Genomic DNA, 15924 nt, shown 5'->3' on the forward strand with positions numbered 1-15924 from the left:
GCTTCTTATGCTGTGATCTGCTGTTTGGCCCTGCATTCTCATCCTCCAAATCTGTTCTAGCTACCAAACAGAACATTTGGATAAGCAGCTCACTCCACAGTCGGTGGAGAAACTTAATTGAGTTTGGCAACAACATGAATACATGGCAATGAACTTCAAAACCAGTGGAATAAAAATCTCACCCCCCACAGTCCTTAGAAGCTTGCAGTGACTTCACAGGGGAAATTCCAGCTGTTATTTTACTGTGCTATAATTGATAACATACAAGAAAGTAAATTTTATACAACCAAAGTATTCCGTTGACTTGCAGTACTATTTAATGGCCAAGTTAATTAACAATACTCATATCTGAGAAGAAGCTAGTGAATTACTGCTAGCTGTGCTTTAGGTTCTGTATTGAAATCAAGGTTCCACTTCTGAAAGACTGCGAAGTGGAGAAAGCATCAAAAGGAGAGGCAAGTCTTACAAATATCATTTAATTACAAACTGTATTTTTGAAACAGACTGTACAATTCCATCACAGATGTAGCCTGACAAATGGTGCCTGTTGCCCAATACAAAAAGAAAATCACTGCCTACATTTCTGGTCTTCATTACATTTGCCAAGTCTTAAAAAAGCAATAATGTATATGTTATCACAGTTTACACCATAAATGCATTCAATTACTAATGAGAACAAACACAGTTAAAAAAAATCAAAAATGCAGTCTCTGTATTTAGTTTTGTATTACAGGCTGTTATATGCGATCAATTAGATGCTCTGGCATACACAGACTTCATTCAACACGAAATTGCACACATTTCTGTTTAAACACATATATACATGTGATATAGCCTCTAGGTTGCAAATCATGGTTTCTAGTGGTCAAGACTTCCAAAAGTTTAAAAACAAGGACACAAAAGCACTTCAGCAATTTATTTTTTTAACATTATTTTACATTAAGAAAATAAAAGCTGCAAGCATCTTACTTTTGTGGCTTATATCGTGGAATAATGGAATGCCCAATGCATTAAGAATACCTAATTTATGCTATGAAATCCACACCACCATGTATAAAATAACATACTATTTATTGATAAATAATAGTATTGAAATTAGGAAAAGACAGACTTTCATTCTATCCAGTGTAATGCAGACTCTACACCACATTCATTTGCAGTCTTTCCTATACAGGAAGCAAAGTATTATGTACATTTAAGCAGCAAATCACACTGTCTGCAGGGAAAAGTTCTGCATCCATTTGCATTGTGCTATCCCAACAGATGGAGATCAAGAGATACTTCATAGTTCTCATTTTCAGTACATCTTTTCAGTCCTTTTAAATTAAGAGTGCCATTATATGTCAATCCAAAGTTCATTCTTCAAACACATCATCAGGATATTAGTTACCTAGTTTTTTTTGTTTGATAAACTCAAAGATGCAATATGCATCATACATCTAAAAAGGATTTATTTTGTTTTGGGCCTCTCTCTTTCCGTCTCTCCAACCGCTTGATGATCTCGGAGACTATGCAAACTGACGAAGTGAGCCCCACCAAAAAAATAAGATCTAAAAAAAAAGAGATACCGAAGTAAAAAGAGAGATACCAAAGTATAATTAAAGCAGCAGTCTGAAATCACATTTTCACAAGATGCTCTGACACCCTACATAATGGTGAAATACAGAACTATTATCTCTCCAAGTATTTCATATTACTACTCCACTTTTCAAAGTCAAAATTACAAAGAACTGTTCAAAACCATATTCACAAAATGCAGTGTCAAACAAGAAAACAAAGTCTAAGCTAAGCAGACATTAGGCACAAGAACAAGCAAATTTCAGAGGGATGGTGCAGAGAATGCTAGCTGGAATTCTCTCCATTGTGATTGTGATCATAGTTACAAGAGCATAGTCCCTGGTGCTCTGTCACAAAATAGCGCTGTCACAGTTCGAGCCATTCATGCTCCTCAGAACACATACCTAAAATGATGTAAATCATCTTGGGTCATAAGACTTCCTTTTGGAAATTAACAAAATCTCAGTCATGTGGGGGAAAAAAATTGTGTGTGAAGGATAAATAGAATTAAGATTTAAAATCTTTAAACAGTGTTTATATTACTAGACTTTTTAAATAATATAGATTTATGGATACGAGTTAGCCTTCCAAACCTGTAATCTCTACCATCTCGAAGGACAAAAGCAGATGGGAACAGTTGTAAATTCTCCAAGACACACACCATCCTGATTTGGATCTATGTTGCTGTTACTTCACTGTCATGGGATCAATATCAAGGAACTCCCTTTGTAACAGCACTGAGTGTATCTACCCCACAAAAACTGCCAAACCCTGCCACTACATTCTCAAGCACAATCAATAAATGTTGACCGAGCCAGTAACACCCACATCTTGTGAAAGAATAACAAAAATTATTTTGTACAAATAACTATTTCTATTAACCTTTCAGACCATTGGTCTATACAGGCAAACTAGTTTGAATGAGTTACTGAATCCAAACATAGAAGTGATTCTCATAATACAGATGAGGGAAAGAAGTCAGCTCTTCTGGTTCAAATCCATTGACTTCTACTCTGAAAAATCAAAGTGGGATTTAGTATCTTGTTTTCAAATAAAATGTGACTGGGAGACAGGCATATTTTAGCTTCCACTAACTAAATGAAAGGCCCAACTGAAAGTAAATATTGTTCTGTTATTTGAACAATTAGGATGGAGGAGTTAGTGGTGATATCTTGGGACAAGCCATATCAGTACAGGTGGTACTGGATATATTAGTATGAAGCTGGATAAATCTCCTGGTCCTGACCAGATATGTCCAAAAACACTGCAAGAGGCTAGAGAAGAAATTGTGGAGGTCCTGGCTGATATTTTTGCATCGTCATTAGCCATGGATGAGGTCCCAGAAGAGTGGAGGGTAGTGAATGTTGTGTTATTATTCAAGAAGGGCTGCAAAGCCTGGGAACTATAGACCAGTAAGCTTAACATCAGTGGTGGGTATATTACTTGAGAAGATTTTGAGGGATAAGATATACATGCATTTGCAAAGTCAGGGTTTAATTAGGAGCAGTCAGCATAGCATTATGCGTGGGAGATCATGCCTCAAATTTGTTAAGAGTGACCAGGAAGGTTGATGAGGGCAGGACAGTAGACGTAGTCTAAATGAATTTCAGTAAGGCCTTCGATAAGGTTCTACATGGTAGGCTGCTCTGGAAGATTACATCACATGGAATCCAGGGCAAGCTGGCAAATTGGATACAAAATTAGTTTGATGGTAGGAAGCAAATGCTAATAGTGAAGGCCTGTGACTAGTGGAGTGCCTGAGGGGTTGGTGCTGGGCCCATTACTGGTTGTTATTTGTATCAATGATTTGGATGAATATGTACAAGACATGATTAGTAAGTTTGCTGATGATACTAAGATAGGTGGTATCATAGACAGTGAGGAAGGTTATCAGAAATTGCAGCAGGACCTTGATCAGCTGGGGAAGTGGGTCGAGAAACAGCAATTGGAGTTTAATATAAATAAGCGTGAATTCTTGCATTTTGGAAAGTCAAATCAAAGTAGGAGTTTCATGGTAAATGGTAGTGCCTAAAGGTGTGTAGTGGAACAGAGGGGCTTTGGGGTTCAGGTGCACGGTTCCCCGAGAGTGGAGTCACAGGTAGACAGGGCAATGAAGGGAGCATTTGGCATATTGGCCTTCATCAATTAGGGCACTGAGCATAGAAGTCGGGAAGTTATGTTGCAGTTATACAGGATGTTGGTGAGGCCACACTTGGAGTATTGTGTTCAACTTCGGTCACCTTGTTATAGGAAGGATGTTATAAAACTGGAAAAAGATACAGAAGAAATTTACAAGCATACAGGACAAGCTAGGACTCTTTTTCTTTAGAGCGTAGGAGACTGAGGGGAGACCTGACAGGAGGTATATAAGACCATGAGAGGCATGGATAGGATGAATGCACTCAGTCTTTTTTCCCCCCCCCCCCAGAGTTGAGGAAATTGAGGACTAGAGGGCATCAGTTTTAGGTTAGAGAGGAAAGAATAAAAGGGAACCTGAGGAGCAACATGTTTTTACACACAGGGTGGCACGCGTAATGAGCTGACGGTGGAAATGGTTGAGATGGGTATATTAACAACATTTAAAAGACATTTGGACAAATAGAAGGATAGAAAAGAATTAGAAGGATATGGGCCAAGTGCAGGCAAACAGCGATAGCATGGATGAACATTTTGGTAGGCATGGACCGGTTTGGGCCAAAGGGCCTGTCTCCGTGCTGTAGGTCTCTATGACTCTAAGATAGAGAATTGTGATTAATGCAACTTTTTCCAGTTGGAAAGCCATAACTCGTGGAGTATTGTTAGGAGTAGAATTAGGGTCTCAATTATTTACTATCTATTTTTACAGTATGAAAAAGGGGGCACAGTGTAATGCATCCAAATTTGCTGACAGTATAAAAATAGCATGTTGTTCAAAGTTTGGGAGAAGATTTGTAGCTCGGGTGCTCGTTGTTGTGGTTCTGTTCGCCGAGCTGGAAATTTTTGTTGCAAACGTTTTGTCCCCTGTCTAGGTGACATCCTCAGTGCTTGGGAGCCTCCTGTGAAGCGCTTCTGTGGTGTTTCCTCCGGCATTTATAGTGGCCTGTCCCTGCCGCTACCGGTATAATGGTAGTGTTGTCCCAGTCGAATTCATGTTGCTTGTCGTCTGCGTGTGTGGCTACTAAGGATAGCTGGTCGTGTCGTTTCGCGGCTCGTTGATGTTGACTAGCCACGAAACGACACGACCAGCTATCCTTAGTAGCCACATACGCAGACGACAAGCAACATGAATTCGACTGGGACAACACTACCATTATAGGGCAAGCCAAACAGAGAACAGCCAGGGAATTCCTAGAAGCATGGCACTCATCCACAAACTCCATCAACAAACACATCGACCTGGACCCAATATACCGGCCACTACAGCGGACAGCTGAAACTGACAACCGGAAGCGGCAGGGACAGGCCACTATAAATGCCGGAGGAAACACCACAGAAGCGCTTCACAGGAGGCTCCCGAGCACTGAGGATGTCACCTAGACAGGGGACGAAACGTTTGCAACAAAAATTTCCAGCTCGGCGAACAGAACCATAACAATAGCATGTTGTGCTGAGGACAGAAGGAATCTGCAAACAAATAATGATAGGTAAGTAGGCAGAAGTTGCTGGGGGAGCCTAATATAACAAAGTGTAACGGCACGCACTTTGAAAGGAAGAATCATATGGATGATTTATTTAAATAGAGAGAGACTTCAAAAAGGTGTTGCAGAGAGATTGGGTGTTCTTGGAAATGAAACAAAACAATAACATGCAGATACAAGTAATTAAACTGATAAATGGAATATCACGAAGGGATTGAAGTTATAAAAAAAGTGAAGTCTTATTAGAACTGCATAGAGTTTTGGTGAGTATGTACTGTGTGCAATTTAGGTCCCCGTATTTATAAAAGGGTTTTTTTAAGCATTGGAGGCAGTTCAAAAGAGATTCTCTAGACTGATATCTGGGATGAAGGGGCTGACTTATCAAGAATGGTTAAACAGATCTTTATTCATTAAAGTTCGCAAAACTGAGAGGTGATTTTAATGAAATCCAAGATTTTGAGGAGGTTTGACGGGGCAGATGTTGAGAAGATATTTCCACTAGTGGGTAAACTAGAACTAGGGAACATAGTTACAGAATAAGGGGACATTCATTTAAAATTGAGATGTGAAGGAATTTATTCTCCCACAGACTGACGAATATCTGGAATTCTCTGCCTCAAACAGATGAAGTGGTTAGGACACAAAGCATATAAAGACCAGCGAGGTAATTTCTGAAATATCAGTTTGTTGAAGGTTATGGGGAGTTGGCACATAGTTTATTTGCTTTGATCCTTCCTATGATCTTACCGAAATACAAGGCAGGCTTAAGGAACCGATTGGCCTATTCTTGCACCTATCTCTTATGTTCTTACATTAACCCACTGGTTTGACTGAAGCGTTTGGTTCTTGCCAGGCAATAGATCTCAGTTCAATTTCATTTCCCTCTCTGGTTTCTCACTGAGAATGCACAGGCACAGTGTTCTGTTCAATCTTGAGTTTAAATGCCATAAGCTTCTTGAAATGAATTATTTCATTATTAAGATCATCTTAATCCTTATATCTAACATTAGTGTAGCAAGGTAAGTAATTAGGAAGCAAATGAAATATTGGCCTTTATTGCAAGGTGATACGTATATTAGTTGGGAAGCCCTGCTATTACTGACCAGAACATTAGTTAAACCACAGCTGGACTACTGTGCAGTTCTAGTTTCCTTATTTAAGGAAAGACATACCTACATTGGAAGCATTGCAGATAAAGTTCACACAGCTGATTTCTGGAATGAAAGAGCTGTCTAATAAGGAAAAGTTGACTAGCTTGGATCCACATTCACTCATCCTTAAAGAAATGAGAGGTGATCTTCTTGAAATACATATAATTCTGAGGCATCTTGACAGGATAGATGTAAAGGAGGTGGTGTTTCCTATCACAGAAGATTGTCTGTCTTTGAAATTTTCTCAACACAAAGCAATAGAGCCTGGGTCATCAAATACATGCATAATCGACAAAGTCGTCAAGGATTATGGAGCACAGGCAGGAATGCAGTTTTAAGGCCATACTTGTAATTGATGATAGAATAGGTTTGAATGGTGATCGGATAAATGGTCCAATCCTGCTCCTATATCTAATAACCTTATCACCCTTATCATTAGTTAAAAATCACATCAACACTTTGCTACTTCCAGTTTTAGATTTCTCAAACAATTCCTCCCAAACTAACTACAAAAACTACAACTCAACAGAAAATCCACAAGCTGTATTCATTCCATAGCAAGTCCCATTCAACAACTGGGATACTTAAATATCTTAATATTTTATGGAGTGAAACCTATTGTTCAGGTTGCCAACTTGCCACCTGTGAATCAAGTCAGAAGTTCATCATGTGAGGCAATGTAGGCACATATCCTTTTCTATGCTTCTGTGGCTCTTGAGTAAGGCATCAGTTGAGTCTAACACTTGATAACGAGTGAGTGACATAATATATATCACTGTTTTAAATTTCTGTGGCAAATACAGTCACCAGCACAAAAAAAATCTTGTGTATTATTTCAATTTTCTTATTTTCAAGCTAGTTATTCTTTCACACCTTTCCCCCAGCATGTACTCCGCACTCATTTAAACAAAATTACAAAAATAGTATACAAAACCACAGTCTCAAACTAACTGTCACCTAGCACAGAGGATATTTTCAAGGATTGGACTCCATATTAAAAAACGTTTTCTGTTCCCATCGTTCAGGTTTTAGATCACAGATATTCAATGACCATACTCCAGCTCTCTGATGCTAAAGTCATCTCACCGAACCCTACAGTAGAATTATAGAAACCATGTGTGTACTGAGGGGAAAAAAATCAATGTCACATTAATATTTTCTAGCGTTTTCTGTTCATGTTTCTGATTCTCACAATCTGCAGTATTTTACTTTTATTTTAGTAAAATTGTAGAAACAAGAAACACTCACACAGTTAGATTTGAGTTTCATGAGTACATATTGAAACAATGGAAAAACAACCCACAAAAGTTTCCTCACTTGTATTGGTTATCTTGTATTCTAAATCACACCAATCCATAAAGGTGAAGGTACCATTTTTAAAACTAGCCTTAATAATTACTTTGTGACAATAAATTAAATGATTCATCAGATTTTTGAGCAAATACTGCATGGTACTAAATTATTCAAACTTACAAATTCCATTGAACAGTCAATTCAGTGACCAAAAAGGAAAAGAAAAGATAAATTGGAGAATGGCAAGTTACAATGAAATTTACAAAATGCATCGACAGTTTAACAATTGTCAGGATGATGAAAGCATCTAATAAAGCATTATGAGGTTCACTTAAAGTTCTCACCTAGTATGCTGAGACTTTCAGTTTGGAAAACTTTCTGTAGTGGAGGAAAGTAAATAACGAGCAGCTGTCCCATGATGGACCCAAGTACAGCATAGCAAAACATTCGGTTACTGCATAACCCAATCTCGAAGACAGATTTTGTCTGGGGGGAGAAGAAAAAAAGGAGCAGAAAGAGAGAAATTAAGAGTAACATTTTTGGCATTAACAGTCACCTTTTAATTAACCATACACATATTCAGCTCTTATAACTCCACATATATTTAACTATTATCTTCAGTGTTACATAGCACTACATCAGAAAAAGACAGCCAGTTAGAAAATAGTGGTAGAGAACATGTTTGGGACAAAGCCACAAGCTTCTCTGACAATTTTGCTACTAGAAGAGATTTGTGCTAGCTTCGTAAAGTTATTGCTACATTTCACAAAACTGCATTTAAGATATTTCATGCAAGATTCAGAGACACACTAATGTAAATAAGATTGAGAACAGTTATGTAATGTGAAAGTAAATAAATTCCTTTTAATATTTAACTGCCAGAACTGCATTATTACACTTTGGTTAACATTCCAAGACTTGATCATACCTGCGACCTGGAGCTCCATGCATTGAACATGTCAAAGAAAACAAAGCAGGTAAAGGTCATTGTTGTATCACGTGGTGTTATTACATTATCCTGTAACTGGGAAACAGATAAACATAAAATTCAGTACCAGAAAACAACTTTTATATCTTATTTTAAAATTAGGTCTTTAAACTAAACGATTCACCTAATGGATCGAACTGTTAAATGCAAGTTTTGTTGTTAAAACTGATATCTTTGTTAAAGATGCAATTATGATTAGCACTTTAGAGGTAGAAAAATACATAATTGTCCAGCAAGTTTGAAATAGTTTGCACAGATAGGACAGCTGCCATGCTATGAACAAAACAGTAATGGCTTTCTACTTGAACAAAAGGGCAGACTTCACTAGCGCAATTGGCTAGCAGGTTCTTACCTCTCTCCAGAAAACAAATAACGTTCCAGAAACAATTATTAGTGATGAAACCAGAATTTTGACAACCAGGTTTCTGGTCAGGATGCTGTCTTTAACGTTTCTTGGAGGCTGTCTGATGACATCTTTATCAACAGGTTCAACTCCCAGGCTGGACAAGAGAACAAAGTAAAGGGCTGAAGAGGGGCAGATGGAGTTTAATTTGGATAATTGTGAGGTATTACATTTTGGTAAGACAAACAAGGGAAGAGCTTATACACTTTTAAACTTGTTAACTGTGAGAGCCTTGACTGGAGTCTGTAAACTATTCCTAGCGGACTTGACAGGGTAGATGTAGAGAGGTTGTTTCCCCTTCTGGGAGAGTCCAGGACCAGAGGGCGTAATCTTCGAGTAAGGGGTTGTCCATTTGAAACTGAGGAGTAATTTTTCTTTCGAAGTGTAGTGAATCTGTGGAATTCTTGGCTGTAGAGAGTTGTTAAGGCTGGGTAATTTAGTATATTCAGAGTTGAGACAGACAGATCTATAATAAGTAAAGGAATCAAAGTTTATGGGGAAAATGCAGAAAAGTGGAGTTAACAATCATCAGACCTGCCATGATCTTAATGATTGGTAGAGTACACGCAATGGCACCAATGCTTACTTTGGCTCCTACATTGTATAATCTAAATAACAGAAATTATGGCAAGAAAAAAAAAGAAAGTGAGGAAAAGTGACACATAGAATCGAACTCTAATTAATGAAGTTCACAGTTCATTTATTTTAGCACAATGGTTATGACTAAGGCTGTTGGAGTTTACGGTCATTCTACTCCCAGTGCTCCACAGATCACATCATAATACACAAATATTGCTCTCAGTTATGAAAATAGCGCATTAAATAGCTACGTTAGGAAAAAATAATCTATCAAACAGGTTTACTTAATAAATACAATTATTGGTTGCTTATCAAAACAAAACTTATTCAAGTAACATACAATAACTGGCTAACATACATAGTTGGTAGTATGCAAGTGCAAATGCACAAACACAGACCAGCGGAAGCTGCCTGGAATAAAGATGTTGCTGCCAATAGTGCAGTGCAGTGTGGACTCAAACACACAAGTACAGCTCATTAAGTCAACAGATATTTCACTTCCTGTTACATGGTTACATTAAGAAACAAATCTTCTAAGAAGTATTAAATATGAAGTATATTCTTGACAGGGGTAAGATCTCCACAAGATAAGGGGATATGAACAAAATGGAGAGGGAGACGTTGTTGAGGCAGGGAGAAGGACACATTCTCCAAGCAGTAAAGGAATGGACTTGCCGAAGCACTATTGTGGAGAATCTGTTGGGTGTCAAAAGAGATTATCATCAGCCCATTTCATAAATATCATATGCTATAACTCGCCGTGAACATTGTCATGGGAGACCCACTACTTATATTCGGAAGAGTTAGCAAAGTGACATTTCATCAGTAATTTAAATGTTTTCTTTTACCTCTGTGCCGGTGGTCCATCCATAATTATGTTGATCCATAAAATCTGCATTGCATTTAGTGGATTGGGAAAGTTCATCAATGTGGCTAGAGAAATCAATGTTAGAGCGGCTATACTCCTACAAAAATAATGAAATTATATAAAATTGCTGTGAACACTTGTTTTTAACCTACAGTAAAGACATTTTAACATCGAGTAGATAACCTTTTCCTGCTAAGTAATTAAATTATTATGCAATTATATTTAAAAATATTAAAAATAAGTTTGTCACTGACTAGTTTCCTTCATTTAATCATAAGTTATACTTACGTGCTGAGTTGGAACCTAACAAAATTTTTGATATTATTGTAAATCCCTTTGCCCTCCTCAATTGCAGACCTGGAACAGAGAGTTTAACATTAAATGACATGGCTAATAAGGTCAGACATGTTAGTGAAGTATAAGTGTTTTGGCTTACAAAGAATACATTTTAAAGAAACCCAGCCCATTTTCAGCCTGGAATTCAGCGCAGCATCACTCTGAGCTGTGTAGTCATTCTGATGTGATGTATAATGCAAGAACTGGAGAAGGGGATTTATCCCCTCGAGATTGTTTCAAAATCAATGAGGTCATGGCTGATCTGCAACCTAACTCCAGCAACATGCGTTTGCCTGGTATCCCTTAATTTATTTGATCGTCAAAAAAACCTCAATTTCAGATTTCAGTTTAATAATTGACGTGGCATCAACTGCTGCTTGTGGAACCCTGTTCCAAATTTCTATCATGCTTGTGTGTCAAACTGTTTCATAGTTTCACTCCTGAAAGGTTTGGCTGTAACTTTTAAGTAATGCTCCATGTGCAGAATAAAAACACTTAAACCTCAGAGATTTTAAACATTTTAAGGTTTTAAACTTTTCCTTTAAAAATAACTAGGTGAAAAGGTCTCAGTCAGAAATAAGAGTTACAAATCTTTCTTCAAAGTTTTCATTTAAACAAATGATCCTCTTTTCTGACAAAGAGCACATTACTACAGGCTAATGACATAGGATTCTAATTTGTTTCAATTTTACACAAGTGTATGACAACACATACAGTAATTTTTTCTCTTTAGAAGAGCTTAGGGAATTGCACAAACAAAATGGAACAGAAATACATTTAAATAGATTTCCTTCATGACAGGGCAGGATCTGTGAATTTATGCTAATTAAAACACACTAAAAGACATGTAAATGTCCATTAACATTAGTACTATATTCTACAAAAGTAAAGAATACGGAAAAATCATAAATTCTATTAGGATCCTTTGTATTTTTGGATGCAATTATTGGTGATTCCTCATGGTGGAATTTCAAGCTAAGGTACAAATGAAAAAGTTTCATTTTAACTAAGCTCAAACTGAAAATACTGAAGGACATAAGTAGTATTTACTTTTGTTTTGCAGTGAATTGGAGGGGGAACAGCCCCAAGTTGTGGTCCACATAGACACCAACGACATAGGTAGGAAAAGATATGGGGATGCAAGGCAGAAAATCAGGGAGCTAGGGTGGAAGCTTAGAGCTAAAACAAACAGTTGTTACCTTTGGTTTGTTACTTGTGCCACATGGTAGCAAGGTGAGGAATGGGGAGGGAGGGATTCAGATACCTTGATAACTGGGGGCTAATTCTGGGTAGGTGGGACCTCTATAAATGGGATAGTCTACACCTGACCGCAGAGGGGTACCACTACCTAGGAGGGGAATTGGCTACTGCTCTTCGGGAGGGTTTAAACTAATTCAGCAGGGGGATGGGAACCTGCATTGTAGGTCCAGTGTACAGGAAGTTGAGTGTAGAGAGATCGTAAATAAGGTTTCAAGGTCGCAAGAGTGTACAGACAGGCAGAAAGGTGGTTTGAAGTGTGTCCACTTCAATGCCAGGAGCATCTGGAAAAAAGCAAGTGAATTTACTGCATGGATTGTACCTGGGAAGCCGATGTTGTGGCCATTTTGGAGACATGGATAGAGCAGGGACAAGAATGGTTGTTGCAGGTCCAGGGGATTTAGATGTTTCGGTAAGAACAGGGAAGGTGGTAAGGGGGGAGGGGGCATTGTTAGTCGAGGATAGTACTTATAGTGACAGAAAGGATGTTTGATGAGGACCCATCTAATAAGGCAGAACGGACTGAGGTTACAAACAGGAAAGGAGAGGTCACCCTGTTGAGAGTATTCTATTGGCCTCCGAAAAGTTCCAGAGATATAGAAGAAAGGATTGCAAAGATGTATTTGGATAGGAGCAAAAATAACAGGGTAGTTGTTATGGGGGACTTCAACTTTCCAAATAGTGACTGGAAACGGTATAGTTTGAGTACTTTAGATGGGTCAGTTTTTGTGCTGAAAGGTTTCCTGATACAGTGTGTAGATAGGCTAACAAGAGGCGAGGCCTCATTGGATTTGGTACTGGGTAATGAACCAGGCCAGGTGTTGGATTTGGAGGTCGGTGAGAATTTTGGTGATAATGACCATAGTTTGGCAACTTTTTTTAGCAACAGAAAGGGATAGGTACGATTGAAATGTGAAGCTTCTTCAAGGAACAGCTTTTGCATGTCTTTGATAAGTATGAACCTGTCAGGCAGGGAGGAAGTGGCCCAGTGAGGGAACCATGGTTTACTAAACCAGTTTAATTTCTTGTCAAGAGGAAGAAGGGGGCTTATGTAAAGATGAGACGGGAAGGCTCAGTTAGAGCGCTTGAGAGTTACAAGTTAGCCAGGAGTGACCAAAAGAGAGAGCTAAGAGGAGCCAGGAGTGGATATGAGAAGTCTTTGGCAGGTAGGATCAAAGAAAACCCTAAAGCTTTCAATAGGTATGTCAGGAATAAAAGAATGACGACAGTAAGATTAAGGCCAGTCAAGGACAGTAGTGGGAATTTGTGCGTGGAGTCTGAGGAGATAGGAGAGGCGCGAAATGAATATCTTTCATCAGTATTTACACAGGAAAAAGGCAATATTGTTGAGGAGAATACTGAAATACAGGCTACTAGAATAGATGGGATTGAGGTTCATAAACAGGTGGCGTTAGCAATTCTGGAAAGTGTGCAAGTAGACAAATCCCCTGGGATGGATGGGATTTATCCTAGGATTCTCTGGAAAGCTAGGGTCGAGATTGCAGAGTCTTTGCCTTTAATCTTTATGTTGTCATTGTCTATAGGAATAGTGCCAGAAGACTGGAGGATAGCAAAGAAGGGGAGTAGAGACAACACTGGTAATTATAGATTAGTGAGCCTTACTTTGGTTGTGGGTAAAGTGTTGGAAAGGATTATAAGAGATAGGATTTATAATAACCTAGAAAGGAATAATTTGATTAGGGATAGTCAACACGATTTTGTGAAGGATAGGTCGTGCCTCACAAACCTTTATCAGAAAGTGACCAGACAGGTGGATTAAGGTAAAACGGTTTTATGTAATATATATGGATTTTGGTAAAGTGTTTGGTAATGTTCCCCACAGCAAGCTATTGCACAAAATATGGAGGAATGGGATTGTGGGTGGTGTAGCAGTTTGGATCAGAACTTGGCTAGTCGTAAGATGACAGAGGATAGTGGTTGATGGGAAATGTTCATCCTGGAGCTCAGCCACTAGTGGTGTGCCGCAAGGATCTGTTTTGAGGCCACTGCTGTTTGTTATTTTTATAAATGACCATGGATGAGGGCGTAGAAGGATTGGTTAATAAACTTGCAGATGACACTAAGGTCGTTGGAATCGTGAACAGAGCGGAAGGATGTTGTAGCTTACAGAGGGATATAGATAAGCTGCAGAGCTGGGCTGAGTGGTGGCAAATGGAGTTTAATGTGGAAAAGTGCAAGGTGATTCACTCGAAGTACTAGCAGGAATGCAGAGTACTGGGCTAATGGTAAGATTCTTGGCAGTGTGGATTAGCAGAGATCTCTTGGTATCCAAATACATAGATCCCTGAAAGTTTCCACCCAGGTTAATAGGATTGTTAACATACAGTGTTAGCTTTTATTGGTAGAGAGATTGCATTTTGGAGCCATGAGGTCATGTTGCAGCTGTACAAAATTCTGGTGCGGCCGTACATGGAGTATTGCGTACAGTTCTGGTCACTGCATTTTAGGAAAGATGTAGAAGCATTCGAAAGGGTAGAGGGGATTCACCAGGATGTTGCCTGGTATGGAGGGAAGGTCTTACAAGGAAAGGCTGAGGGAGTTGAGGCTGTTTTCGTTAGAGAGAAGGTTGAGAGGTGACTTAATAGAGACATACAAGATGATCAAAAGATTAGACAGGGAGAACAGAGAGAGCCTTTTTCCTTGGATGGTGATGGCTAGCACGAGGGGACATAACTTTAAATTGAGGGGTGATAGATATAGGACAGAAATCAGAGGTAGGTTCTTTACTTAGAGTAATAAGGGCATGGAACGCGCTGCCTGCAACAGTAGTGGTCTTGCCAACATTAAGGGCATTTAAATAGTCATTGAATAAACATATGGATGATAATGGAAGAGTGTAGGTTAGATGGGCTTCAGTTTGGTTTCACAGGTCGGTGCAACATCAAGGGTCCAAAGGGCCTGTACTGCGCTGAATTGTTTCTATTCACTGTGAAACATGCAGCATTCTATTACATAATGTTTGGTAGGAACAACAGAAGACATGACTTACATTATTGTCTTAAAGTCATCGTCTACAAGGATCATGTCCGCTGCCTCCTTGCAGACATCTGTCCCTGTCTGCCCCATTGCCACCCCAATATCAGCTGCTTTTAATGCTACTGCATCATTTACTCCATCTCCTGTCATCGCGACCACAGCACCGTTGTTCTGTAGAGACTGAATATGGCAAATAGGATATAAAAGGTTAAATATATTTGGATGTACATATACAAATAAACTAGATAAATGTGATTTAGAGGCAGAACTTCACTGGCCTCTTGAGCTTGTTCTGCCATTTGATAAGAACATGACTGACCTGATTACGACTTCAATTTTCCTGTCTACTTATACCCTTTCACTCCTATCTGTTAAGAATCTAACACAGTATGAAAAATATTCAATGACTTGCATCAATAGAACTGCCCTCTTTCTCTGAGTAATAACCAACCTTTCTGCAGAAGGTTTTCTGTGGTCATAACATAAATTAAAAACTGAGTGAGGAATTATGATTAAAATTAATATGAATTTTTGATGCCCAAAAGTGCACTGGAATATCAATTTTCTTTATAATGAAATTCAAAAGTGGCTGCGGTATATTAAGGAAGTATTAATTTTCATTAGACATTCATCATTCGACAGTTCACTTTGAATTCAACCACTAAGCCTAGGCAAAAGTTGGATGCATTAGATCATTATGCTTCCAGAAGAAACTAGGTAAAAAATATGAAAAAAAATCATGATCAAGTTACTTCAAACTTAAAGGTAAATTACTGGCATCCAGGTATTAAGACAATGAATTCAATAGTGAACCTACAAAAAATCAAGACCCATTTGTTCACAACCATCCTCTAATTTCACATCATTCAGATGTGCTG

General features: G+C 38.5%; 1 protein-coding gene across 2 annotated transcripts in view; it reads right to left on the reverse strand.

The window, feature by feature from the left end:
* Positions 1 to 460: 460 nt before the first annotated feature.
* The window catches only part of atp2c1 (ATPase secretory pathway Ca2+ transporting 1), a 136170-nt gene continuing 120706 nt past the window's right edge, over positions 461 to 15924 (reverse strand). Inside the window, exons 21-27 of one of the 2 annotated variants that reach the window (XM_043719600.1) lie at positions 15060 to 15226; positions 10745 to 10813; positions 10437 to 10553; positions 8959 to 9106; positions 8547 to 8642; positions 7963 to 8104; positions 461 to 1550 (exon numbers count right to left, since the gene is read on the reverse strand). In XM_043719600.1, the coding sequence (XP_043575535.1) occupies positions 1432 to 1550; positions 7963 to 8104; positions 8547 to 8642; positions 8959 to 9106; positions 10437 to 10553; positions 10745 to 10813; positions 15060 to 15226 (858 nt within the window). In that variant the 3' untranslated portion in view covers positions 461 to 1431. Of the gene's footprint in view, positions 1551 to 7962; positions 8105 to 8546; positions 8643 to 8958; positions 9107 to 9542; positions 10285 to 10436; positions 10554 to 10744; positions 10814 to 15059; positions 15227 to 15924 lie in introns of those variants that run through there. The other variant, XM_043719601.1, reaches the window with a different exon arrangement.

This window comes from Chiloscyllium plagiosum, chromosome 29, assembly GCF_004010195.1.
Source record: "Chiloscyllium plagiosum isolate BGI_BamShark_2017 chromosome 29, ASM401019v2, whole genome shotgun sequence".
NCBI classification, from domain to species: domain Eukaryota; kingdom Metazoa; phylum Chordata; class Chondrichthyes; order Orectolobiformes; family Hemiscylliidae; genus Chiloscyllium; species Chiloscyllium plagiosum.